Consider the following 27937-nt stretch of genomic DNA (forward strand, 5'->3'; position numbering starts at 1 on the left):
ATTGTAGCTCCTTTTTTAGCAGTCAGAAATTTATGGGCTTCCGGGCTAGTATTATATTGCCAGCTTATGGGCTTTCTAGATCTAAGCAGGATTCCCCTTTCTTAATGAGACACTAGTTGTTCATGTCAGTTACATATCACAGATTCATAGATTACTCAACTAAATATTATTGCAAACATTTTTGGCTAAAAAATTGAATTGTTTAGATATGAAGGCATTAAAAAGTGGAATCTATCTAGCTTAGTTGGTAAGTCTTGTGGGGGTGATACTTAAAACTCGAGATTGAATCTCGTCTACGTCATTGTGCTTAGTTGCTCATTTATACCAAAAAGAAAAAGAAATTGAAGGCACTAAAAGGCAATATTCCTTTTTCTTTCTTTCTGTATGAAATCTTGACATTATTTAAAAGTTAAGATAATCTTTTGAATCTTTTTTTATAATATAAAGGATATTACATAGTTATGTGGGGGTCTTGTTTGACTTCTCTCAATGAGTATATATATATATATATATATATATGTCAAACGTCTATATGTTTACTAGTATGGAATTTAAGATGTCGATAACATAATTTGGCAATAGTAAACGTGAAAAAGCCAATCAAAAGAACAAAAAGAAATAAAGGAGGCAGCTAATATATAGTAAAATGGAACTACTAAAACACCAAATCTTATAGCAACGATATTGTATTAGTAACACTTTGTACCGCCTTCGTGGCTCATATGGATAAAAAAAAAATATTGTATTAGTAACAACATAATAACAAAAACAGTTTAAATAGAATCATGTCAAACTCAAGGCATAGGCAGTTAGGCTCCTAAGTGAATTTTTCACCATTTATTGCTTTGGAGTGAACTTATCGACTTTTTAATAAAGTTTGATGATTGCAACTTAATAAAAAAGATAAATAAATGACTACTCAATATTTAACATTGTGACATTGTAGACTTATTATAGTTTCCTTTAATCAACGGTGTGTACATGTGTACTTGATCTCTATATATACTTACAGAGGGTTTAGGATCTTATATTTGTGTTGTTTAGATAATATATATTCCTATTGAGGGGTGTTTTTTGATATTAGAAAAACATAATTCTTTTTAATAATTCAAAGAGAATTATTTCGCAGCTAGAAAAAAAATTGATATTGATCGAGACAACAAAATCAAAAAAGACTTGGAAAATAAAAGAAAAAAAAGGTAAGGGAGAAGATGGTTTTCATGAATGATATGTGCAAAAAGAAAAAGAAATGCCCATTATGCATTGATTCGAAACTTATTTACATTACTATCATTTACGTAGGCCTAAGAATAGCGAGTTGTCTTTTTTCCTAATTTGGAGGAGTATAGACTCTGACTCTTCCTTAGAAATCTAACCATCTACCTCATTAAAGTCGCTACCACAATCAATATCATTTCTTTCCCTTAATCAACTAATCAGAAACTTAAAGCATAGTGCAAAGTGAAATTTCACGAGCAAAATTGCTACTCCAAGCAGCAATTTAGTTTTGTAGACTAAAGTCACTATCTTCAATAGCGATTTTATTTTAAATAAAAAAAGTATCACAAAGTTTTACCCGAGCCTATATAATGGATGTCAATCGAGTTGAGCTCGAGTTTGACTATGGAGAATATTTATAGTACACCTGGGTGTACCATGCTCATGGTACACCCAAGATTATTTTCTCCAAATAAGCAAAATGAGCAAATGAACAAATGAGCAAATGAGCAAACATTTCTATTCATTTAAGAAAATGAGCAAACACTTTTATTACAAAATGAGCAAATGAACAAATGAGTAAATGAGCAAAATGCCATATGAGCAAATTTGGTGTCAAATGAGCACCTGAAATTCTAATTTATTACAAAAATACCTCTGGGTGTACCATGAGTGAACTCTTTGACTATGCTCGACTCAAACTCAAAATCAAGCTCGACTCATAAACTCGCGATCTTAAAAAAAAAATGTAACTCGAATTAAGGCTCAACTCAAATTTGAATCAATACATGTACCTTGAATTGAGTAAGGTACGTGAGGTAGCCTTTTACAAAGAATAAAAAAAAGTTAATGTTTCATTGTCCAATAAATGTGGGACTTTATGAAATAAACTTTCATAGAAAACAATAGACACCCGATGAAAAAATGCAACAAATATTTTCTATTCCATTTATAACTAACACAAACATAAACTTCTAATTCCCAACCAATGCGTGACAACTTAAATCTAAACAATAATGTAACTAGGGAACTCCCCACACCCCCTAGTTGTATTTTGGATTTATGGGAAACTTTGTATTGGGGCTTAAGCCCTATAACCTATTTCTGCTTGTTAAGTTTTATCGCATCCGTAGTTCACCAAAAAAAAAAAAAAAAAAAAATAAATATAAGTGTAGCTAGAGTTGTAACATATAATAGAGAAAAAAAAAATATAGTATTTACATTACAAACCAACATGGGGCATTTATTATTTCCAATAATAATTTTTCGGTTTGTTCATGAGCTTTCGAGTCGAGCCGAGGCTAAGACTTATTAAAAAAAACTTGTGCTCAAGTTGTTAGCTATCGGCCCCGTTTGACACTAGTGTTTGAGGTAGCATTTAGCAGGTTGCCAAGATTTAAACGCTACTTAAAAAAATTATGAGTGTTTGGTAAGGTAATGGTTATAGTAGCGGGTAGCAGTTGGAAGAGATTATGAGTACTGATTGTGAAACGTTGCTACAAGCAACGTTTGAGATTGAGAGGTAGCGGTTCAGCAAATAAACACTATATAATAGCATAAGGTAGAATTATTAACCAATGTTTTTATTTTGTTTCTTTTTCCTTTTACCATTATAATTGTTTTATTTTATGACAATTCAATGCTCATTTTACAATAGGAGAGATGTTATTTAAATATTTATTTTAAAGATAAGATATTTGACAAGTATTTTAGTAAAGTGGGTAATATAAATTTTTCGAGGGCTGAATATTTTCTTAGATTTATACATTTCTTTGAGCGGCTTTAAAGTCGTATACTCCTTTTTGTGTAACTTCTTTGAAAAAATAAATTTTGAATTTAACTATTGAACCAACATATGAAATTGTTGTAGTTCATTTCATATTAGAATAAATGTCATTTATTGTCTTTTACAATTTCAATAGTTACTTTTGCCAAACACTTGTAGTTAAACAACTAATTTAATCGCGTTGATCGCTGACAACTAGCAGCTACCCCCAATAGCTACAACTATTGCAATCGCTAACAACTATTAGAACCACTAATGCAGTAGCCGATTCACTTGCTAAACAAGGCTTGAGGAGAATGGATGAGTTTTTGGCTTGGTGCTAGTACATCCCTTTACATTTCAGTAATATATGACTGTTCTATGTATGTTATTTGAATTTGCGCCTAATTTCTTGGGCCTTATGTACTTGAAATGTAACTGCCAAGCATTAACATAATGGAAACAAAATTATCAAAAAAAACTATTAGAACCACTAATTTTGCCAAACATGCCCATCATCTAAAAACAACTATGATTAAAGTATTTTCTATATAAGTGTTGATTTTATTTAATGGATTAAATTATTTGAAAAAATTTGAGAATTATTTGTTAAAATTGTAAGTATTACAAATTTCTTTTACGCTTCTCGCGAGCTTTTAGAGCCGATTAGATAGTAGCTCAACTTGATCATTAGTTATCTAATCGAATATGCCGGACTCGAGTTTTAACCGAGTCAATCTTGAGTAACTTGCGAGTTGTGTCGTCTCATTTACACTCTTAATGAGTAATGATGCTGGTAATAAATTTGATTTCAATGTTGAACATTTTATTTTCAAGCATTATATATATATATCCTTTATGTTTTAAATGAAATATCGGGTGAAGTGACAGTATTCATTGATCCAATTTATCGCTATTATATAAAGAAAGATATAGTCAAGTGAGATCTGGTTAGATTAGTCTCCATTTATACTATCAAATTATAACCTTTTATATTTTTTAACGTGTGCACAACTAAAAATATTAATGATTAAATATGCGTGTTGGATTGCATGAAAAAACAAACGTTTCATTTAAAACAGATTGGATGAAGCATATATATATAGTAGAGGCGATGATGGGTCGAGGCGTGCCTAAAAAAATTGTCATTGGTCGGGTCGGGCCGAGCCAAAATTTTGTGCCCAAAGGATGTTATTTCGGGCCAAAATGAGCAGGCTTTCGGGCCAAAAAATAGACTAAAAAGTCATATTTGAGTTACCCAAAGCCGGGTCCAAAGCAAAAAAAATCGAGCCGGGCTAGACCGAACCCAACAGTGGGCCAAAATTTTCTGCCCAAAAACGCCTAAAAATCAGGCCGGGCCGGGCCCGCAGGTCGGGCTGAGTTGATCAACTCTTATTTAGGTAATATGATAAACTGATAAAGGACTAAGGTAGAAGGATAATTTACAACTCCGATCTCTAACCCTAATTTGACTAACCCTGAATTACAATTTAGAACTCTTCTTTCTTCTCTTCCTAGTTTCATCAATTGGTTACATCACATTACAGCTTTGCATAAAAATTGACGAGTTTTTACACGAAATCTCGGATTTTCATCTTCACTTCACTTGATTGAGGAACATATAAGAAGAACGAGCAAAAAGGATTGCCGGGAATTTCAACTTTTACGACGAGATTGTATCCTCGGATCTTCCTTTCAAGGTTTGTTTCAGATTAACAACTTTAATCTTCAACCAATTTGAGGGATAATTTAGGATTTTCTCTATTCTTTGCTATACTAATTTTTCTTTTGCTACTGATTTCATTTCTCTGTAAATCGAATTCGTCTATCATTTACTTTTGGATTAACACTCTTTTTTTGGGCACTTAATCAATGATTTATTTCCTATTTTTTCCCCAAATCATGTGCTGCTTTTTAACTATTTGTCGAGAAAGGTCTACTACCAAGCTACTGTTTATCTAGGATTTTTGTTCTCTGGAGCTACACATTATGCCTTAAATTTTGAAACAACATCTGGATGTTTTTTTTTTATTTTTTTTGAAATTTTGGGTATCTAATTATATATATTTTAGTCACTAGCATACTAATTTACCTGCTTCATCAATTAAATCGGTTCCTTGCGTTTGCATTTTGTGAAAGCTCGCTATTTTCAGTAAAAATGGCTCCATTACTTCTTCCATTTGTGCAGTTTGAAACATAAAGAAGGCAATTTGGTCAATTTAAGTTTTTATTTATCTTCCATATATGCGACAGAATACGGACAACGGACCCATGGCAGCTGGTAACTCCAACTTGTCGATTGACTCGGAGATAGAGGAAGAAGATGAGCTTCCATGTAATACTGGGGGACCTCTGCTCAATTCTCCAGGTAAGAAGTTAAATTTACCTGTATGGCAACATTTGTTGAGAAAAAGACCGTTATTGATGGTAGCATCGAAACTACTTGCAATGATGGAAATTAGATTGTTATATAGATGATTTACAATCTCATGATTGAATTTGCCTTATTATTGTTAATTGGAGATGTGACCACACCAGTGATGAACATATGTGCAAAACAGCTCATTGGCTCGATGTTAATTGGAAATTACGAAAGAGAAAAATGAAATTTGGGGCACAGACACCTCCATTTGATTTGATGGAGGTTTTCTTGTTCAGGAGATTGCATTGTGGTTTGGTAATGGGAAATTGTTTATTAGATATTTAGCTTCACTTCATCTTATAGGAATTGTGTGATTACTTTTGTTAATGATCCAGCTTCAAAGGGAACTTTGTTTGCTCTACGATGGAGAATACTTTGACTTGTCGTGTGTTTGTTATCAAAAGATTATAGAGTATGTTATCAAGATCGGTAATGTAGTCTAGCATTTTAAGCACTTTCTGTCAAAGAAAATAAAGTTGTGTTGTTGGAACAAGTTTTGGTATGATAACACAAGTTGTGTGGAGAGATGGTATTCTACCTTTTCTAGTTCACGACCTCTTTATCTATTCTAGGCTATATAAAGTTCATCTGATTTCAGGTTCTTATAGCTTATATCAAGACCTTAGTTAGTTTTGGTTGCTCTCCGACAGGAAATGATCATCGAGATTTCAACTGATAACGCTAAAAGGAAATTTGACACAAAGAATCAAAAATAAAGAAAGTACAAAACCTGAATTTTTTCCCGGAATGTACATGGTGATTGGAAAAAAAGAGAGTTGCTGCTTCTGTGGGGTTGTAGTCTTGGCTAAACATTGAAGAAGATCATGAGCTCACTCCTTTACGTCTCTCTCTCTCCCTTGTGCTTAAACTAGGGTTTGGTCTTAGATGATTAGGAGTTAGCTTTTTAAGTGGCGAGGTAGGATTGGGATTCAAGGGGTTGACCTCCACAATCAGATTAAAGTGTAGACATAAATTCCTTTCCAAATGACTCAACTAAATACCCTCTTTATTTTTCTCCTAAGTGGCTTTTGCTTGAATTAATCTGCTTGCGAACTTATGGATCTTATGTTTTGTTTGGAAGATGTGAAGCTTCATCTATTATTCTATGTATTCTTGGAAGATGTGAAGCTTCATCTATTATTCTACGTATTTTTGAGCATATACCCCGACAATTTTTCAATTCACCATATACCATCAAGATTTTCAAAATTCACCATCTACCCCTCAATTTTATTGAAATACACATAATGCTATTAATGACTAGCAATTGTTGACTCTATTAGTCTTTAATTTGTAATTAACTACTAGTTACTAATCAACTTCTAAACTCTATTTGACCCATTTATTCCTCTTCCTCGATAACATTTCCTCCCTCTTTTTTCTCACTTCCAGACCCCCTCCCCTTCCCCCCTCCACTTGGCCTCTATCTCTGACTCATTATTTTTTCCAGCCACACATCCCTCTTTGACACACCCCTATCCTCCCCCTCTACATTCCGACATCCCCACCCTGGCTCCCTTTCCCAACCTGCCTTCCCATCCTTTACCATCACTTTGCGGACTTCCTTCCCTTTGTTACTCTATTTGTCGAAGCACATAGGCAACACATCTTAGAGGATAGAGAACAATGAGAGTGGATTGAACACATATCTTTCTTGATCTTTCTTCTTCTTCTTCATCCTCTCACTCTTTTTTTTTCTCGATCTCTTGTCTTTGTCTACTCGATCCACCAATGACAAGACAATGTGATGATGATATCAAGTAGCGTCGATTGAAATAACAACTGTGGTGGTAGATTGGCGCTACCGAGAGGAGAGAAAATTCGAGAGAGATAGGGGGAAGAAGCACTATAGAAATCCGAGAGTTGCAACTACTCGAAGGCGAGTGTCGGCATAGGATATTCTGCAAGTTGTCTTGCCTTGATTTCAGTCAAATCTACAAATTTTGCTGTACATTTTTGTTGTTGTTCCTTTGCTGAGGACGTTGATGGTGGTGAATTTTGAGTAGCCACTTAGTCTAGAGAGATAGAGAATCAATGAGATGGTGGTGATATTCAATGGTGCTGTTGGAGAGGGAGGCGGAAGGGGCTAGGTGGAGAGTTAGGGAGGAAGAGAAAGAAGAGCTTAATTAGTTTCAATTAGGAGTTAATCACAGGTTAACAAGAGATTAGGGTTTAATGATTAACAAAGTTAATTGTCGTTAGTTATTAAGGGTATTTTATGTATTTTAAAGAAATTGAGGAGTATATGGTGAATTTTGAAACTTGAGGATAGATATATGGTGAATAACAATTTGTCGGGGGTATATGGTGAAAAACAATTTGTCGGGGGTATGTCGTGAAAAATCCGATTATTCTATTGTTCGCTAGAAGTTTACACGTCTTGTTTGACCATTAACAATTCAGGCGGACTTTGTATTCTTTGGATGCAAGTTTGGCAGAAAATGACAGTTTATTGTTTTTTGTGTTTTTCTCTCTAAAAGAAAATGAATGTTTTTTCTGACTCAAAGTATTATTTCAGGTGTAAATGAGAAACATCAACATGAGCTGAAGAGTTTGACATTGACAACAAAACCATGCACCACAATGAAGTTTTTTGTTTTTGCCATGTATGATTACGTGAAGCAATCAGTTGCATATCTCTTGGCAAAAGGTGGCTGGCTTTTAGTATTTAGTTCCTTGGTAATGTCTTGTGGAGTTCTCTTGGCAACTATGGAAGGTTCTCACGGAAAGGTACTTCAAATACTTAATTTCATGAATTTCTTAGATTTGTAGTTGCTTCATAGTAGGGAAACAAAGAGTTTAGTATCCACTTAATGTATATGTAATTGTATTCTTTTTTCCCCAGCATGCTGAGGAGGTTCTCCGGTACATTCAGTTTGTTTTATGGTGGACCGCTCTTGGTGTTGCATCTTCTATTGGCCTTGGTATGTGACTACGTTGCTGCGGAAACTTATTGGTTGTTTGTTGAATCATGATTGCATTACAATGTAGCAGCTTTTGATGAATCACAAGTTTTTAGGCCCAAGCTACGCCCCGCGTACGGACATTTTTCATTTATTTATATTCTACTTTAAAATGATAACACTTAATATAATATGATTTGGTGGTTAAGACTTTAATATATGAACTTAAAATCACGGATCAAATCTTATACAAAGCAATTTCTAAATTTTTTTATTGTATGTGAAATTGTGAATTATATGGACTAAAAGATCCGAGTGGAGAGCGTCACATGGCACCGTTCCTTGTTTAGGAATGCCTTTTAATATATTAGTATAGATATGCGTGACTGTTGTAGAGTGATATGACAAACTTACTGATTTTGCTTTCTTCGCTCCGTTCCAGTTTTTCCAACGTCTTTATTTGATGGTTTCTTGAATATATGATTAATCACCGAAAGAGTTGGGACTTTCAGTAATGCACTTTAATTTCAGCCCCAGTTTCTTACATGCATCCTTTCTTGCTCTTTGTGAATTTGTCAGGGTCTGGGTTGCACACTTTTGTTCTTTATCTTGGACCACACATTGCCCTATTTACCATAAAAGCAATGCAATGTGGCCGAGTTGATTTAAAAAATGCTCCATATGATACAATACAATTGAAAAGAGGTCCATCATGGCTTGATAAGGACTGTGCTGATTTTGGACCTCCATTATTTGAGTCTGTTCATGGTTCAAGAGTTCCTCTTATGAGCATCTTGCCTCAAGTCCAGTTGGAAGCTGTTTTATGGGGTGTCGGGACAGCATTGGGTGAACTTCCACCATATTTCATTTCAAGGGCAGGTATGATGCTCATATCATAAAGTGTTTATTACGTTCTTCTTTTATTTGATAGCTGGTTAATAATCAATGAGGTACAATTAGATATGGATGTTTGTTTTTGTAACAGTGTTTAAGCTATAAGTTGCCAGACCATGACATCTGCTTATCGCTTCGTTTCTTTCCGTGTGTGTTTGGCTGTCTATTGATGCCCTACTCTACGGTGAAATGGTGGCGATTTTATGGAGTAATGTTTGCCGATTTGCAAGGTTGTCAAAATCTCGATCTGGAATATATAGATATCTGATTATAATCTTAAAAGCACTGCTAGTGGGAATCCATGGTTAGAAGCGAAGAGAGGAATCTAGATCTAGGGAGTTGATTCAAATGTTAAAAGATTTATTCAAGTATGAAATGGTTCAGCATCCAGAACAGAGGTGGCACACTCTAGTTGTGTACTATGAACCGTTTTATATAGGAAAATTTGGGTTTAAATATGCTATACATATTAAATTTGCAAAAACTACTTTATATATCGAAAATTTTAAGTTTTTTGCTTCCAGTTATTGTAACTTGTCAAGTGTTCCTTCAAGTGCCATGGGTCAAATTCTAAATCGTTGATGAAGTTCTTTTGATTTTAAATAGCTCCCTTATAAGTTATAAATTCAAAAATCTATGTTTTTTCTTCTTTCAATACCACTTTAATGGAGTATTTGACGGATTTTGTCAAGTGGTAGCAAAAGCTTAAGTTTATGGATTTTAAGTTTCTTTTTTGAGGCAGGAGACAAAGAGATTTGCTTAGAAACATGGGTATAGTCGATGCTTGATAGGAGCGGACCCACGTTGTATGGTAAGAGGGGAAATGATAAAGTTAACTAAGATGGAATGAAGTAAAATAGAAGAATTCCAAGGAACGAATTAAAATGGATAAAGGGAAAATCTATATGCAAATTTCCTATTATGAAAAGAGTGAAGTGGTCTTTTAGTTCCCATGGCCAGTATGTCGTCTTTGAGATAGTCTGAATTAATATGACAGACACAAGTTGAGAAAAAAAAAAGTAATCTCAAAATATAACATATTGTAAATTGAGAATAAGTGGATTTGACATTTATGTAGTCTACTTGACTCATATTTGAAAAATATAATTGTATATTTTTGCGATGGCACTGCATGTTTGACAAAATACTACTACTTTATTTATGGTCTATATTGGACTGCATATTTTACAGCCTTTGTCTGTGGTTTGATATTTAGAACATCGCCACTTGATTTGCAAACAGCTTTTGTCCGTGTTCTGATATTTAGAACATTGCCACCTGATTTGCATGTTTCGTTAATCAAGGTGATTATCATGGGAACCTTCATCCTCTTTTGTTAAACTTGTTATCCTCATGAAGATGCAATGTTAGGAAACTCTCATAATATTTGAAATTATTGTAAGATTAAATGATAATAGTTGCACATCACTCCTCTTGTCTTCCAAATCAGTTAAACATGTATTAAATATAGTTGTTTCACGGTGACTTTTATGTTTGTCAATCACACAAATTTGTCAATCAGTATCTTTGACTTTGTATCTCAAATAGTTGGATTTTTTAGAATGCACATTGAGATAAATCTAGTACCATTTTACATATTCTTTTTTCTTACTATGGGTAATGGTTCAAGTGGGGTATGTGAATATTGCATAAGTTAAAAGTGGAACAACTAATAAAAAGAGAAAGAGTATTTAATGGCTAATTAGTGGAAGACTGTTGCTTATGGCACATTGATATATTTGCCTTCGACTGACATTTAGGACTGCATTGAACCCTTATTTAATTTTCTTCCATCTTCACTGGGCTGCTACTTAACTTGAGATTTCTGCAGTCTAAACTTTATGTGCTGTTTATGTCACCGACTTACCGGGTTGTTGTGGGAGGACGCATTAGGATCATTTGCTTTTTTTTTGTGTGTGTGTTTTGCTCTCTGCATTTATAATCACTCTACTTTTTCTCTGTTCCTCTACTTTTATCTGGTGCTCTCTACTTTTGTTCTCTTACCATTCTGTCTATCTTTTCGACACTGATACTCTCTCAACAATATCAATGTTTTGAAAGTTCCTGGATGAAACTTGCATTTGTTCTTTCAGTTGCTTGATTCCTATTGATTTCTTTTACTTGTTATTGATTTCCACACATGTTCAAACTGTACATGCCTTGTATGGCAAGTACTTGGTGATTATCTTAGACTTACCCAAAGGTTGATGCAGCAAGCTTATCTGGAAGCAACCCAGTGGAAAAATTGGATGCGTCGTCTCCTGAAGATAATGGAATAGTTGGCAGGCACTTAAAGCATGTGAAACATTGGCTCTTGTCACATTCTCAGTACATGAATGGCTGGACAATTTTGCTGCTTGCTTCGGTTAGTATGCTTGCTGCTCCTTATCATATAACATTGTCAATCTTTGGCATCTGTTCGTTCTCCCCAGGAAACTTGGCCTGGAGGAGGGTACCTCTTGAGTTCTTTGAATTAACTACTTATTGGGTTGTGACGTTGTGTGTTGCTTCTAAATTCCAATCTTCTCCCATGTCTGCAGTTTTCGTGTCTTTTGTAGGTTTATCTCGTCAGTACTCAATTTAGTCCTTTTCCCTGGTTAGTTCAGGTGTCATAATGTCTTCGACTCTTCATTGATTTTACCCCCCGCTCCCTTCAGTTTTGTTTCTGCTCAATTTTTGTATTCTATTGAACTGTGAATATGACTTTTAATGCTATTTGTTGTTGATAATTACTTTTCTCATTTACTCATTCCTAATTGTTGACAGTGGTGCCAAATTATTCTAAATGAATTATACATTCTGAATAATTTATGTCTCTATTGTTGATCTGCTTGGGAACAGAGTTACAATGAGTAACACAAATTGCAAATTCTACCCAAGCTTATATACACCCCTATCCTAATGGCATGTAATTCATTTCATTCTCTCTGGAAAAAAATTTTCCTGTAGTCCATGAACTAATAGGAGCAGGGCTTTATATAATTGTAGTGGAAGAGGCTTATATGCGATTAGGAAGAAGAAATAATAGGATCTTTTTAAGCAATAGAAAGTGTTTATAGAGTTAAGAGCAGAATGTATGATGTACAAGCTTCTAATTTACTATGAGGTGACATGTAAGTTGAATCCTATATTGTCAGTTGTCAATAGGGGTGTTAATGAGCCAGGGTGGCTCGCAAACTGCTCGAGCTCGGCTCGGTCAAAGCTCAGTCAAAGCTCGGCTCGAGAGGGCTCCACTCGAGTTCGGGATCGGCTCGAGAACTTAACGAGCCGAGCCTGAGCCACCTTAAGCTCGGCTCGAAAGCTCGCGAACAGGCTCGATAATTTTTTTATTACTAAAAATATTTCATTAATGTTTAATATAAGATAAAAAAATTATTTAATAATCATGGTTAAAAGCTGTCATGTTAGTAGTCATAATATTTTCAAAGTTGTGATTTTTGATTTCAATAACAAAGTTGATATAGCCTGCTAAATTCCCACTTGTATACTTTTTCGCTTCATGGTTTGGGACATCTAGGGGTTGAGGTGGATCCAATATTTTAAGTTTGAGGGTCTTGAACAAACTATCTAATAAGAACATATTAAGTATAATAGATATCAAACAATAATTTTATAATGTACATATCGATAATGAGAACCAAGCTAAGCTCAAAGTTTATATCATTCATGCCAACTATTAGATTTCATTATATTATTTTTTCATCACACACCATCTATCTTTTTGACATATGTAAAACTTTTACTTTATTCAAAAAATGGGGAAATTTAACTATAATACCTCAAAGGCTCAAACACACAACTTTGCCTATTAATTTCTTAATTACTTATTTATTAACTAAAAAAGTATAAGGAGTTGATAATTAGATAGTATACAAAGAGAATAACAAGTAGTTCAAACACTACATAATAATTTTTGTATTTAGTCAAATTTAGTACTCCCTCTGTCCCATAATATAAGTCTCATTTCCTTATAAGGTGTCCCAAAATATAAGTCCTATTTCTATTTTCAATCAATAATTATGTCCAAAATATCCTCATGAAAATAATATAATTCCCAAAATATCTTCATAATTTCAGTTTTAAATGCACCATCATTAATGATAAAATGGATTCTTTTACCCCATTAAACTACTCTACACATTAAACCATACAACATTAATGTTCAGTTTTATTTTTTATTAAAAAGAAAAACACAATGCAAGTGTTTCCCAATAAAAATGAATCTTTTTATTCAAATAAAACAAGATTCCACTTTACCTTAATCCCTGTGTGTAAAAACAGACCAGGACTTATATTATGGGACGGAGGGAGTATATAAAAAGTGAACGTAGTCGAGTAATCGGATATATTTGAGAGCAAATAAATTAATTGTTAGAAATGTATGATTGAAAAATCACTTGTTAAATACTTAGAGCACATAAAAATAAATGAATATGTATTCTTTAAGTTTTTTTTTTTTAAAAAAAATGAAATATTAGAAATGAAAATAGAAAAAGAAAAAAAAAAGAAAATAGTAAAAGAAGAGTAAACTGTATAAGAAATGGAAAAAGAAGTAGGCAAGTAACAAAGGGTCAAGTGTTCAACTATTGTAAAAGAACATATGTGGCAGATGCAATATGCATCCCACATCGCTATCTCAACGTGAGATATATGCTTTCAGGTTCTATAAAAGAAATCCTTCAGCTAGTATTAACGTATAGCAGTTATTTGTTTGGCCTTTGCTAACAACAACTGTAAAGAGAATGGGCCCTTGAATCAGTGAAACCAGGATCGCAGGACGTACGGCCGAATTGCATCCTGAGTCGTTCGTACCGAATCGCGGAACGAACGCGACCCAAATCGCTGCGTTTCGCGTCTCAGTACGGTGGTCATGACGTTTCCTTTTTCTTCTTCAAGGGTCGACATTAGAGGACCGAGAGAGAGAGGAGGAAAGAAAAGAAGATGAAAAATCACAGATCTAGGGTTGATTCGAAAACCTAGACCTGGAAATTGAAGAGGAAAATGCTTATACTAGGATAAATTACCATGGGGCTTTGGTTCTAGCAAGAATTTCGAGCCAGATGGTGTTGTCAGATCCCCGGATCTCCGGCAGCGGCGGTCGGCAGTTGGCTTTCTCTCATTCTTTCCCTAACCTCCGACATTTCCTTTCTCTGTCTTCCTCTCTTTTTTTTTTTTTCCATTTAATGGGCCTCCAGTCAATTTCTAATTACGTGGGTGTGCCCCTCCCCCTTCTCTTTATTTTTTTTTTCTTTTTGACTTTTTCTTAAAGTTTTACCAACTAGGGTTTAAAGAAAGCATTAAAGTGGGCTAGGTATAGTTGGGCCTTTAAAAAAAACTGTCATAACTCATAACAGTAGCGTTTCCCGTTTCCGTTTCCGTCCCGCGTTTCGTATCGAATTTCGTTCCTTGTATCACTGCTTTGAATTATCAAATGTTTGGGCTTATGATACTAACTTTGGTTGAAAGTTAATTTCGGGCTTTTCGAGCTCGAGCCAAGCTATAATTTTTGGGTTCGAGCTCGAGCCGAGCCCAATATTTTAGGCTCGACGAGCTTCGAGCTCGAGCCGAGCCTAATGAAATATGTTTTCGAGCTGAGCTGAGCCTAGTCAGGTTCGGTCTCGGTTCGGCTCGTTAACACCCCTAGTTGTCAATGTCATGTTTTACTGGGCTATGCAGTGGGCATGGAGAGGTTTCTGATGCTGTTAAGTGATAGGCAAGTCCTGGTGGATCTTCACCTTCCACTTGTAAAATTTTACATCCAGCGTGTTAGTCAAATTTTTATTAGTTGCCCCTCCGCCCTCCGAGAACAAAATAAAGCACTAGAGTAACCTTAAATATTAGTGACAGGATGCTCGTGCCTCATCCAACTCCTAAAATAAACAAAAAACATTTCTCATCAGAGAAAAATCTAATTATATATGTTCTTAATTTGGAAAAAGTTATATGATGAAGGCACCCCTTCGACCTAGGATTCACCTCACGTATTAGCATCTTCTGCGCCTTGGAACACCTTTGCTCTTTATAAGTTTAAGACTATGAGGATTAATGGAGTACAGAATAATAGAAGATGCAGCAGGTAAACTGCTGTTTGATAGAGTGCAGATAGAGTCGTGTTTTTCTGGTGTGCAGTTCTACATTGGGGCGAGTCATGTATAACAGTTAGCTACTGTAAGAAATAGTACAAGAGTCGGCTAAAACGTCATATGTTTCATATGGTTTTGGTATCGTTACCTACAGGCTACAATTATAAAATAGCTGATGCCGTTGCATCCAAAGGAGAAAATGGAATGATCTACAGTTAGGTAAAGCCTGGAAAAATGAGTTGCATGGGATGACATGGTATTGCAACATTACAAGACAGCTAGAAGTAGAAAGTTACCTGTTGGTTATTGCTACAGGTAGTATATCAACTTGGAAAGAGCAGCTTGAAGATGGATCTATGGAAATATTACTACTAGGCTAAGTTTCACAGTTCGAGTGTCTTGACTCTTGAATTTTTTTAAGACAACAAGCGTAGGAAATTAGAAAGTAAACTTAGAAAGCATTAAGCATAAGTAGCATAAAGACAATACTTGTATATTACAAGGAAAGATTGGGCAGTTTCTAACAAGACCTTATTTGTGGTGAAGGAAGGACTACTATCATCATCAAAGTACTCCTTTGCAATAAGTATATGTTTTGGCTCGAAAGTTTGTTGATATACCTTTAGAATTACTTCCTCCGTGTTTTTATTCTTGCTACATAGAGAAAGTGGGGGGTTTTTTAAGAAAGGTAGAGAGAGAAAGTAGGGGACCGCCACTTTTTGAATAAAAAAACATTTGTTAAGGAAAAAGTATGAGTATTTTAAAAGAGAAGGTGGGGGACCACCAACTTTTTAATAGTATTTTAAGATTTTTATGGTGAAAAGGAATCCATTTATGGTATGTAGCATCTATTATGACATTTCCATTTAAGGGAAATGTAGCATCTATAAAAAAAACGGAGGAAGTAGTTGCTTAGGTGAAGATGAAACGTCCATTTTGCAGTGATTTCTTCATGCATTATTAATCTATTCCGAACAAAATGGCTTTTATAGTCTGACAAGCAACTGTTGTGTATTATTAGGTGCCGAATCCTCTGTTTGATCTGGCTGGTATAATGTGTGGACAATTTGGAGTACCTTTCTGGCAATTTTTCCTTGCAACCTTAGTTGGAAAGGCAGTTATAAAGACTCATATTCAGGTTGGCTGGTATTTTCTTGATTCCATGCCTTACAAGCTTGAGAAACTCATGTATTCTGTTGTATTTGTATTGATTTCATCCCCACCTGTTTTTTTTTCATGCTGCAGACATTTTTTATCATCTCAGTGTGCAACAATCAGCTCCTAAATTGGGTGGAGAATGAATTGATTTGGGTTCTTAGCCATATACCTGGAGTTGCCTCTGGGCTGCCTACATTGATTGCCAAATTGCATGCTGCTAAAGACAAGTATCTTGTAACTGCTCCACCAGTGGCTACTAATATCCAGGTAGATGCTTGCTTACTTTGATATGAAATGCACAAGATCTGTTGCATGATCAATGAATTGCTAAAAAACAGTTTCTGAAATGTTATGTTGCAGGCAAAGAAGTGGGGTCTTTCTTTTGCTTCAATTTGGAATACTGTTGTCTGGCTTGTCCTCCTGAATTTCTTCTTCAAGATTGTAAATGCAACTGCTCAGAATTTTTTAAAGAAGGAGCAAGAAAAGGAGCTTAAAAAGGAGTCATGAGTTACCAATACAGAGAAAGAGTAAATTTCTGGAGGAACCGCATTTAAGTTCACCTTTCTAAGTCACGTAATGGTGACCCGGTGAAGACTTATTTCGAACTGAGGGTTCAGTTTGGTGTTTTTTCATGTGTTCCTCTATATTCATGTGATTAGATGAAGTTATAGGAGGTGGTGAAAAGTGTTAACATTGACTTTTTACAGTTAATCCTACCCCATATTCATCCTCTTGCAAGAGCGGCCACCATAGATGCTTTGTATAGACATAGAATATAGGATTGACGGCGGCAAGGAAAAGCAATAGTTCCATATATCTGATAGTCTGTGGTTTTTTAAGTTCAACTCGAGTGGATTTGTAATAGTACTGTGGGTATTGGAAATTATGATTCTTCGGGATGCAAGAGACAAAGTTCCTTGCATGTTCTTTTCTTTTTCGATCTCAGGTTTTCAGTTTGTTTCTACCTCAAAAACTTGGTAATGTTGACAAAAACAGGTAATAAAAAGCAATGCAAGATTATATATGCTCTTAAATTAGTACTTAAACAATATTTGATCTAAACAATGCAAGATTATGCTCTTTAAATCACCCATAAGCAATATATGCACCTTTGTTCGTAACAAAAACCCTGAAAAATTAAATTGATCAAAGAACACAAAGCACAATTCTTGATGGATTGATGGGACAAATCTGTAGAAGGGTTTGGTTTTGCCGATATGGGTCTTTACAGCAGATGAAGAAGTATGAACCATATACTTTGATGGTGCAGCAGAAATCAGAAAGATTGTGGGTTAGGGGTGTTGCTCATTTCACCCGATGAAGGACATGCACCTATTTATATCGAGTTAAGTAGCCAATAATGGTGCAAAGTATGAGGCTTGAATTGCATGAGTACTCAAGAGAACATTAGACTTTGAATTTATATTTTTAGTGTGAGAGGGTGCATAATTACACTCGGGTGTAAGATGAACACCTTGCTACAAGGAAAACATAAATGTTAGAAGAGTTATACATGGTCCTCAAAATGTGCCTCCACCTGACTTAAGTTTGAAGTCATTAGTGTTAATTCAGTAACTGCAATCACAATCTGATCAGGACAATCAACTTCAGAAACTTGATTTACAGCCTCAGGTGGATAAATAATGGATGACATATCCGGAAAAACCTTGGAGTCCATTACCTTGACCATCTTAAAATGTGCGAGAATTGCTAGATCATATGCACAAGCAGCAATTTTCTCAGTGTAATCGACAATATCAATAAGGAGGAAAGCTATTGTCACCATTGGTATGATCTCTAGTAGCTCAGAGTTTTGATTATATAAGGAGACTGATTTCAAGCAAGTTTTAAGGCTTTCCACAGCTGCTTTCGAGTTCGAAATGTGAGCATTAGCTGAAGAAGAAGGATATGCCATTGTTCTAAGGCATGATCCTAGCTCTTTCAATGTTTTACTTGATTCCAAGCTCATCTTGGTGCATGCATCTCTAATTTCTTCTTGGAACTTGTGTGGTATCTGTATCAATGTCGAGCAAGACAAAAACAAGTGATGATTTTATACGAAATTGTGGCTTAATAATAATGAGGAATGATAAAACACTTATGGCCCGTTTGGTAGATGTTAATAAATTGCGGTAATGAGACTAAATTTTAAGTGTAATTTTATTAGGAAATCACTCTTAAAATCTCCATGGGGAGACATTTTTTCTCCATGAGCAAGCAATCTCATTCCTAAACTTGTATTTTTGTCTCCAAGGGGAAGCAATTTGCATTACCACTCATTACCACCTTACAAGGTGGTATTGGATGGGAATGAAAATTCAAGAAGGAAAGTGGACACTTTAAGATAAATTAGCATTACCATGGGAATGAACAATGATATTTTTCATAAATTTACACACAAATTCACTCCCATTACCACCATTTATGACCAACAACCAAACGGGCCGTTATTGTGAGCGGCCATCATGTTCACTTATAATTTTTTTTTTCAAAAAAGTTATTTTTATGTAAAAAAAAACTTTATGACTATACAAAAATATAGAAAAGCAACTTTTTGTCAAAAAGTAACACATGTGATCTCTGCTTTAAAGCAAAAATTGTATCGATTTGCGTATCTGTTCAGCCCAAAAAAGTACATTTGCTTATATATAAGAACCTCTGTTTGTGTGTTCGAAACCCCGATTATTGATAAACCAACCCCTGTTTGTGTGTTCAAAACCCTTGTTTCTATTAAACCAACCCCTATCTATGTATGTAAATATGTTGAAATGACCACATTGTCTCTATTAAACATGTGATCTCTACCAAAAAGCAAAAATTTATATTGATTTGCGGACCCCATTCAGCTTTTGTCCCCAAAAAAGTACAATTGGTTATCTATAAGAACTACTGTGTGTGTGAGAAACTCTAGTTATTGATAAAGTAACCCTTGTGTTTGCATTTGACATACTTGTTATTATTAAATCAACCCTTGTTTATTCTTGTGAGTGGACAAATTGCCCACTTACAATGAGCGTTTTATCACTATTCATAATGACCATTTACAAAGTTGACTTGTATATACTTCTAATATTTCTCCCAATTTTTTCAGATGACCCGTTTTGACTTTTGACACTATTTACATATATGACTTTTATTTTTTTCACGTGACTTGTGTCTAAAGAAAAAATATAGTCATGTGAGATCTTGTTAGATTCGTCTCGATGTATATTTTCCAAATATCAACTATTTGTAATTTTTGCTTATTGAAAATTAAAGACATAAAGGTTTAAAATAGTTTCTCGGCAAGTGTATACAAAGAAATTGGGTTAATAAAAAAAAAGGTATAAGATCTAGTGTAGTTATATCTGTTCTATTAAACCTACTAGAAAAAATATTGATATACTATCAAGTAAAATTCATGAACTACTAAGCGTAATTGGAACCCGTTTTTTCTACCGTACCTTAATATCATAACTTAAGTAGGCATTAAGAGCATCAATCCTGTAGGCACATTGCCTCGAGAGGCCTCCTAATTTAATATACTGATTCCATGGATGTCGGTATTTAAAATGCCCATGTCGTGGTTCCCATCTAGCGAAATTTGCCTAATACAATAGATAAAAATGTATATTAGGAATTCTATCGTTATTGCACTTGCACCATAAAATATAAACTCTATCATTATTGCCTATTAAAATCGAACCCATATGAAGAATCGAACTATAACATATAATTATATATACTTAATGCCGTAGTCCATTACTAAATAATAGACCGAGTTCCAAATATTGAAATTCCCATTCCTAAAATATTGATGATACAATGACTTTGTTTGACAAACAGAGCTACATTAAAAAAATCGCCCAAGCCATGTCAAACAAAACAAGAAAAAGACATTTATCGAGTCTTCTTTCTGTCTTCTTCCAATGCCTTTTCTTCTTTATTAATTAGGGGGTGTTTGGTTCATGAAGGGGAAGGGGAAAGGGAAAGGGTTTAAGAAAGAGAAACAAGGAGAAAGGAAAAGAAAACCCTTTGATTAAGAATGTTGTTTGGTTGAGAACTCATCTTCCTCCTCTTACTATTTTCCCCTCTTTCTCAAGTCTCAAGTACCACCATTCCCACCACCCTCTCACTGCCACCCATCAACATCCGCCTGTCACTGCTGCCCTTCACCGGCCCCCCTCACTGCCACATCTCACCGACGCCACCCTCACCAACTCCACCTCACCGGTCCTCCCCCTTTCTTCTTTTCCTTCTTTACCACCATTAAAAGCCACATTTGAGGTTTTAAAGGTCAAATTCGACCATAAAAACTTCATATCTGAAGTTTTTATGGCCGAATTTGACAATCTAAAGCCAAATCAAGCATTGGAGTTGGGTTTTTTAGTTGAGTTGGTTTTTTTTTGTGGATGGATTTGGACGTGGTGGTTGAGTCGGCCATGAGTTGGTGGTTTTAACCATGGGTTGGCGGTTTTCTGTGCATGGGTTAGTGGTTTCGGCCACATGTTGGTGGTTTTGGCACATGGGGTGGTGGTACGGTTTCGGTGGTTGATGGTAATTTTAGGGGTTGGTGTGGTGGTTTCGGTGGCGATCATGGTGGTTTCGGTGGCGGTAATGGTGGTTGGGGTGGTGGGTTCGGTGGTTGATGTGGTGGTTGTGTGGTTGGGGAATGATTGGTCAAGGCCATCATGGGGTAGAAGAAAGAAAGGGTAAGTGAAACTTTGGGGGAGGGTGGGGAATAATGAAAGTAGAGGACTTTGGGGGAAAGAAGAGGGTGAAGGGAATGATTGATTTGTCTTAACAAACAGCAAGTAAGGGAATCAAGCGAGTTGATTCTCTTACCCGACCTTTCCAGAAAACCCCAAACCAAACGCCACCTTAGTCTATTTGCATTCATTGTTATTAGTTCAATCAACTTATAAAAGTTTAAACTTTAAACTATGATGGATTTAAGATATAGACTACTACTTAGAATATAATTAAAATATTAAATTAGTTTTTTAGAGTGAGGCGACATAGAATAGAATTAAAGTGTTACGTTTAAAAAAGTGGGACTAATATTCTTTTTAGGAATAGTGACCTTAAATATAAATAAGTAATTGAACTTATTACAAAAAAAATTCACGTGAATTACCAAGCTTTCCTCCGAACTTTTGGAATTTAGAACATTTTTATAGCCTTGAAAAGAAGATTTACTCTCATCCTTGGAATTACCTTCACCTTCTTTTACTTTCAAATAAACAGTTCCTAATCCTGAAAGTCACATATTTGCCAATCATATTAGATAACTTGGTCCGCAAGCTAAACATTAATTCATCACTTGAGTTATGACATCTTTTAATAGTGGAGCCCTCATTATCTTTTATGATCACATCTAATTATAATCACACGCAATTTTTCTGTTGAAACTTGAAGAATATGAGATCGAATTGCGTCATTGCGCATGTACGTACCTTCTAAGAAGTGCGCAAGTTTTTCCATGTTAAGGACAATTGAGTTATGAAGCTCTTCACCAGCCCAAACAGGATAAATGGTTAAATTTATTACCAAACTAACTGATCCCCCGATAACAATAGTTGACAATCTCTTGTGTGCTATTTCTATGATCTTTGTCACTCCTCGATACTCCGATATGGTTATAAAGCTATACGTTAATATGAAAATTAAGAACCCATAATCATATCTCGCTTTAATTTTTGGGAAAAATCGTATAAATGTTGAAGCTGCAGCTGCAATTTTTGTTCAACCATTTCCATAATTAGCATCGTAGATATACTACATGCATGTGTTTTTCAGTTATAGTTAAGAAATGGAATAATTATTTGTTCTCAAATGTTTACCAAATATGAAGACAAATAAAGCAATAAGCGCGGCTTCACCACTCTTGCCACAAAGACAAGCCAAGTGATGTGTTCCGACTCCTAATCCAGCTGCTGTTAATGTTGCCAATACTCTCTGTAATCCCTTCCCTAAAGTTGCACCTGCAAATAATTCATCCAAATAGATTGATTTTATGAAGTGGATACAAGGGATGGAGGGAGCACCAGTTCATCTCGGAGATGTATAAAGTTTGTATATTAAGTGGCATATTCGTAAATAAAAGTTACTAATTAAGTCGTGATTTTCCTTTTTTGTATATTTTATTAAATAAGAAAAAACCAGGATTTAATATTTGACTCATACAACTTAATATTAGCAACATTCTTTTACGAAAATGCCACTTGATGTAAAAAGTTTATACATCTCCGAGATGAACTAGCATTTTCTCCAAGTGATGTGGGAAAAAAAAAAAATCTACTGCAATAACAATTAAGAATTAGTAATGTCAATTGAAATGTGATTTTGTGGTAAATTCCTAAAATAATACTTTCGTTCTATTTTAATTGCAACAATTTTTATTCTAAGTGTTTTTTAAATGCAATATTTTCTTTCTTGATAAAGGTCTTAGGTAATTTGATCATTTCATCATCACTATCCTCACATGCAAAAAGCATGGACAATTGAGTCAAATTTATTCTATCTCCTCTTTTCATAATATATGTGCAAAAAGACATTTGTTGCAACTAAAAAAATCGAGGCATTATCATTTTAGGAAATATTTTATATAAAGGAAAAGTGATATGCGACCCTAAGGGCTGAATCTAAGACGTTAAAAATGAAAAATACATGCATTAATTGATCATTTATTGCATTGGTTAATACATTTTTTTTTTATAAATTCATAACTTATTTTCATTTTATAGGTAGTATATTTATGCCTTATAAGAACTACATATTAGCATAACCCTATATATATATCATTTATTAAATTAACTAGCTCCTTTGTCGAAAAGACATGCAAATGAGCTACTTGTACTTCTTTTATAGGTAAACCAAACATAATAGTATCTTGTACTTCTTCTGTCTCTAAATAACCGCTGCTTTTCCTTTTTAGGTTTAACTTTTGGTAGTCAATATATAGTAATTTAGAAGCGAAGGATGAGTTCCGAAATTAGAGATAAGATAAAATTTGACTATTGATTATTTCTTTACATCATTGTTTTTGCTAGAAGGCATGATCTTAAGGTAATTTATCATTTTCGGTCACCGGAAAAGTATGTTTCTCATCTGAGCTAGTTTTTGGAGAGGCTACCTCATTGTAATTACTAGAAGATGAGCCTACCTCAGCTCGCTCATTATAACAAGAATAAAACCTCAAGCTAGCTACCTAAGTAGAGAACTCCCCATATATTTATCCATTTTCCTTTCTTGACATATATTTTTTCTGTTTCTTAATAGCTGCATCTTACTGATTAGGGACACTTAATGATGTACATCTTTGAGCATTCAAAATTTTCAATTATAAAGACATATTTTGAAAATATACATTGAGATTAATCCATCAACAATTGAAATTATATTGTTATGAATTAATACTTAGAGATGGTAAAAAATCTATATAAATATATTAAAAGGTGTTCCTAAATAAGAAACTGTGTCACGTGGCGCCCTCCCTATACAGTTTTAGTTCATGTAATAATCCATGTACAATAAAAAAAGATTATAATAGGTTTTGATACCATGACCTCACGGTTCATATACTAAAGCTTTAACCATTAGACCAAGTTGTATTTGGTGTTCTCGTTTAAAGTACAATATTAATAAATGAAATTTTTTCTTAACCGGCCGGGGCATAATTAGAACTTAATCACTAATTAATATCTAAATAGTGTAAAAAGTAAAAGTAAATATAATGCATGTATTAAGAAACAGAGAAAGTAATTCTTTAAATAACCCATACTAGTGACTTTTAGCTCTTTTAACTTACCAACAGTAAATTCAAAGACAACAACCACGGTAATAATAGCCCAGGCAGCAGAATCGCCAAAGCTATCATAAAGAGGGTGTAGATAGTAGAAGAAAGACACCAAGGTTAGTGCTAATCCCACTTTCATGGAATGAATAACCCTTCTAGGGTCATCCATAGCTAATAATTTTGGCATTGTTGCAATCTCAACGACTTTCGCTATTAACTTCTTCACCAAGTCATGAAGCCAACACCATAGACGACCTAAAAGGGTTATGTTGTTGCCATTAGTAGACAACATGATGTGGTTCTTGTATGCAGAAAATGAATGAGGCTAATCGGTGGAGGTTTTCCTTTGCATTATCTTTTTCTTAAGAGAATGGGTTGAGTGAGAATTGACAATCTCCAAGTGAGACATTTATAGGGAGTTATTGTGAAAGAATTCAGTTGTTTAGTACTACCATTCTTTTTTGATAATTATTATTTAGTACTACCATTTACTTACCATTTGCATGTCACATTTTCTTATTAATTTATTATAATGCGCCGTAAAATTTTAATTAAAACATGTTGGTTTAGAATAATAACTAGTCCTATATGCACGCGATGTGTGCGAAAATAAACAAAATGTCGATTGCATAATAATATATATGACAAATTATTCATAAAGTTCATTGTATTTATTTTTTCTGTTTTTTGAAAGCCAATAAATCAATGATGATATGACGTCAATATCTTGTTAATCGAGAATATAATGATAAAAGATGGTGAATTTGTATTTTATCACTTATGGGTATAAAAGGAATTATCTGATGTTAGGCGCGTCGGAGTAATGAAGTCTCCGGGACTGTCGTCGGTGCCAAGGAAAAAGGGGTTAGTGATATCGATGCGAGAGACGGATTCCGGCGGCTTATCCGAGTCGCCGGCCATGAGAAAAAAATTGGAGAGAAAAAAAATCAAGGCTCGCTCCAGTACCATGTAAAGATGTGTTTTAGGGTTGTAATTTCTTGCCTTTCGTATTGATTTCAATAGAATATATATAGTATACCAATAAGGAAATCGTATAAACCTAGGGCTAGGGATGGCAACGGGTCGGATCTGGACCGGTTCTTGGTGGTACCAGATCCCGATCCGTTTTTGAGCACTATAAAAAAAAGCTCATATAGCGACGGATATATATCCGTTTGTAATTTAGAGACGGAATATTGATAATCCGTCTCTTAATTTATTTAGGAACGGATTTAAAAATCCGTCTCTAAATTTAGATATGATTATTTATTGCACATCTTTAATTTAGGGACGAATTTTGAAAATATGTCTCTACATTAGGGACGGATTTAAAAATCCGTTTCTAAATTAGGGATTTAAATCCATCTCTAAATTAGGGACGGATTTTTGAATTCGTCTCTAATATTTCTTCTACATATTACCAATATTACGTAGAGAAGTATACAAGTTGTATTTGGTGTAGTTGGTTGGAGCTTCTTCTCGTTTTTCTGAGGTCACAAGTTCGATTCCTACGAACAGCGATTCTTGCGATTGTGGAGTCTTCTTATCCTTTCCCTTGTAGAGTTGAACCGGTTTTACTTGAGGGATATTCCAAAATGGTAATGAGATCAACTTGAACTAGGTAGGTAATAATAGGTGATTAAATATAATCAAGATAATATTAGGAACTATCTTGTTGTTAATTTCGTTTATATATTTTTTAAATTTTCAGCAAATTTAGAGACGGATTTTGGAAATCCGTCTCTAAACTCAGAGACGGATTTCCAAAATCCGTCTCTAAACTCAGAGACGGATTTCCAAAATCCGTCTCTAAGCTTAGAGACGGATTTGCCGTCTCTAAACCTTAGAGACGGATTTTCAAAATCCGTCTCTAACTCGAATTAGCAACAAGGGTTTTAGAGAGGGACAATATCCGTCTCTAAGCCCATATAGCGACGGATTTGACCTATTTAGGGACGGATTTTGTCCGTCTCTAAATGGACTTTTTTTTTGTAGTGGAGCCTGGACCCAGATCCGGACCGGATCCTACGGATCTAGCTCAAAAGGCAATACCCAGATCCGGATCCACTAGATCCACGGTTCTAGGATCTGACTGTTTCCCCCAAATAGTTGTACAAATAATTGCCAATATTTTATCACTAAATGATATAATTATTACAACATTCACCAAACTACAATATAACAACATCCCAACATTTGAAATATTCAATCTTGTATGAGAATGAGATAAACAGACAACAGTGGCTTTAAGTTACTAACTAAAAATTAAAATATTCAAACTATAAAAAACGGATCTACGGGTCTATCACTACATGTAAATGTATATGCATGGCCCGAAGAGCGCATATGTACCTCACACAAAATTGCATTAGATAGACAAAGACCTACTTATGTGCTTACATCCTTGTAGTTGTAAAGAAGATCGACAAAGAGTTCGAACTCGAGCTCGAGCTCAAACTTTAGTAAGATGCAAAATTAGGTTAGACTACGTTTCGCCGGTTTAAGTGGCATTCTTTCATGACTATCTTCATGGCATCTTGAACTACACTTTTGTTTAAGAACCTGATAGTTTGTAGCTCATTGAACTCCAACTAATGAAAATATGTAATTAGTATCGGGACGACCACACTTGCTGTAAAGCTAATGTAAGTTCTAGCCCAACATATCTCACACATATTTTCAGTGTCAAACTCAAATCTTTTCATTAGACTAGATCGACTTTCTTGTTATCAGTCTTGTCTAAAACATTATAGTTGTCCCGGCCCTTTGAATCTCGAACTACAATGACAAAAATATCTACTTTACCATAAATTAATTACATTATATTGCATGTACTTTTTAAGATATATATAGAACTAGATAATATATTACCATTTCCCTACTTGCATACTTGCTTTCTCCGTTCCTCCATTTTTTCCATGAATAGTCCCTGCTTTCATCAGTCTTTTCAAAATAATTACAACTTTGAATTATTTTAGAATAATCCGAATTTTAGAGGGTGTCTTCTCAAAATAATCCGAACTATTAATTTTCAATATATTATAGATCTAAAATGGATCAATATATAGGCAACAAAAAAATAGTTTGGCTTATTTTGAGGTCACTGGCCTCGGAAGTTGGGATTCTTATAGAATAATCTAAAGTTCAGATTATTTTGAGAAAACGGGTGAAGATTCGGATTATTCACGTTAATTTTTTCTTTTTTATTCAGGAGAAAAAAGATTTCATTCATAAGGGATAGCCAAATGGCACTTAAAATCAATTCCTGAAAAAAAACCAAAATTCCAACAAAAATATATAACACCTTAGAACTAGATACATCGCAGATTTGATTTGAAATAGCCTTGATAAAAAACTTCATCTGTGAGTTCCCTCTGATTCGGCTTAACTTCCGTTGATGCATAGTCGTTTGGGTGACTTCTGTGGTCTTCTAGATTCTTACAAAGAATAGAGATTGTTAGATCTTCCTTCTTCTTCATCAGACGAAAAAAAAAAGATTGAACACCTTAAAATAAATATCATCTTAAAGATAGGATATTCTAATTGGAAGCAATTAAAGGATTTTTTGGGGATTATCACCGGTACCAACATCAGTGGAAACCACTACAAAGATTCACAATTGAGGCGAAAAAAAAAGAGATAAAGAGAAATAAGGTTAAAAAGTGAAGGAAAAACCTTCCAAAAACAGAAAAACCTAGCGATGGAGGTTAGGGAAAA

At 34.6% G+C, this 27937-nt stretch overlaps 2 protein-coding genes across 4 annotated transcripts; one reads left to right on the forward strand and one right to left on the reverse strand.

The window, feature by feature from the left end:
- Positions 1–4395: 4395 nt before the first annotated feature.
- LOC104899853 (vacuole membrane protein KMS1) lies at positions 4396–17375 on the forward strand. Of its 3 annotated transcripts, none has more exons than XM_048648007.2 (9): positions 4396–4683; positions 5172–5351; positions 7924–8135; positions 8251–8329; positions 8888–9187; positions 11416–11567; positions 16307–16423; positions 16531–16710; positions 16804–17375. In XM_048648007.2, the coding sequence occupies exons 2-9, from the start codon at positions 5228–5230 to the stop codon at positions 16948–16950; spliced, it is 1311 nt and encodes a 436-aa protein (XP_048503964.1). In that variant the 5' UTR covers positions 4396–4683; positions 5172–5227; the 3' UTR covers positions 16951–17375. The 3 variants fall into 3 exon arrangements, with proteins under 3 accessions (XP_048503964.1, XP_010685438.2, XP_010685439.2); XM_010687136.4 differs by having other exon boundaries at positions 5230–5351; XM_010687137.4 differs by having other exon boundaries at positions 5237–5351.
- Positions 17376–17950: 575 nt separating this feature from the next.
- LOC104900424 (aluminum-activated malate transporter 2) lies at positions 17951–24512 on the reverse strand. The gene is made up of 6 exons (XM_010687839.2): positions 24233–24512; positions 22266–22406; positions 21879–22154; positions 21560–21678; positions 19887–20030; positions 17951–18457 (listed from the first exon to the last, which is right to left on the reverse strand). The coding sequence occupies exons 1-6, from the start codon at positions 24510–24512 to the stop codon at positions 17951–17953; spliced, it is 1467 nt and encodes a 488-aa protein (XP_010686141.2).
- Between the last annotated feature and the right edge of the window lie 3425 nt (positions 24513–27937).

This window comes from Beta vulgaris, chromosome 7 (genome assembly GCF_026745355.1).
Source record: "Beta vulgaris subsp. vulgaris cultivar EL10 chromosome 7, EL10.2, whole genome shotgun sequence".
Lineage (NCBI taxonomy): Eukaryota > Viridiplantae > Streptophyta > Magnoliopsida > Caryophyllales > Amaranthaceae > Beta > Beta vulgaris.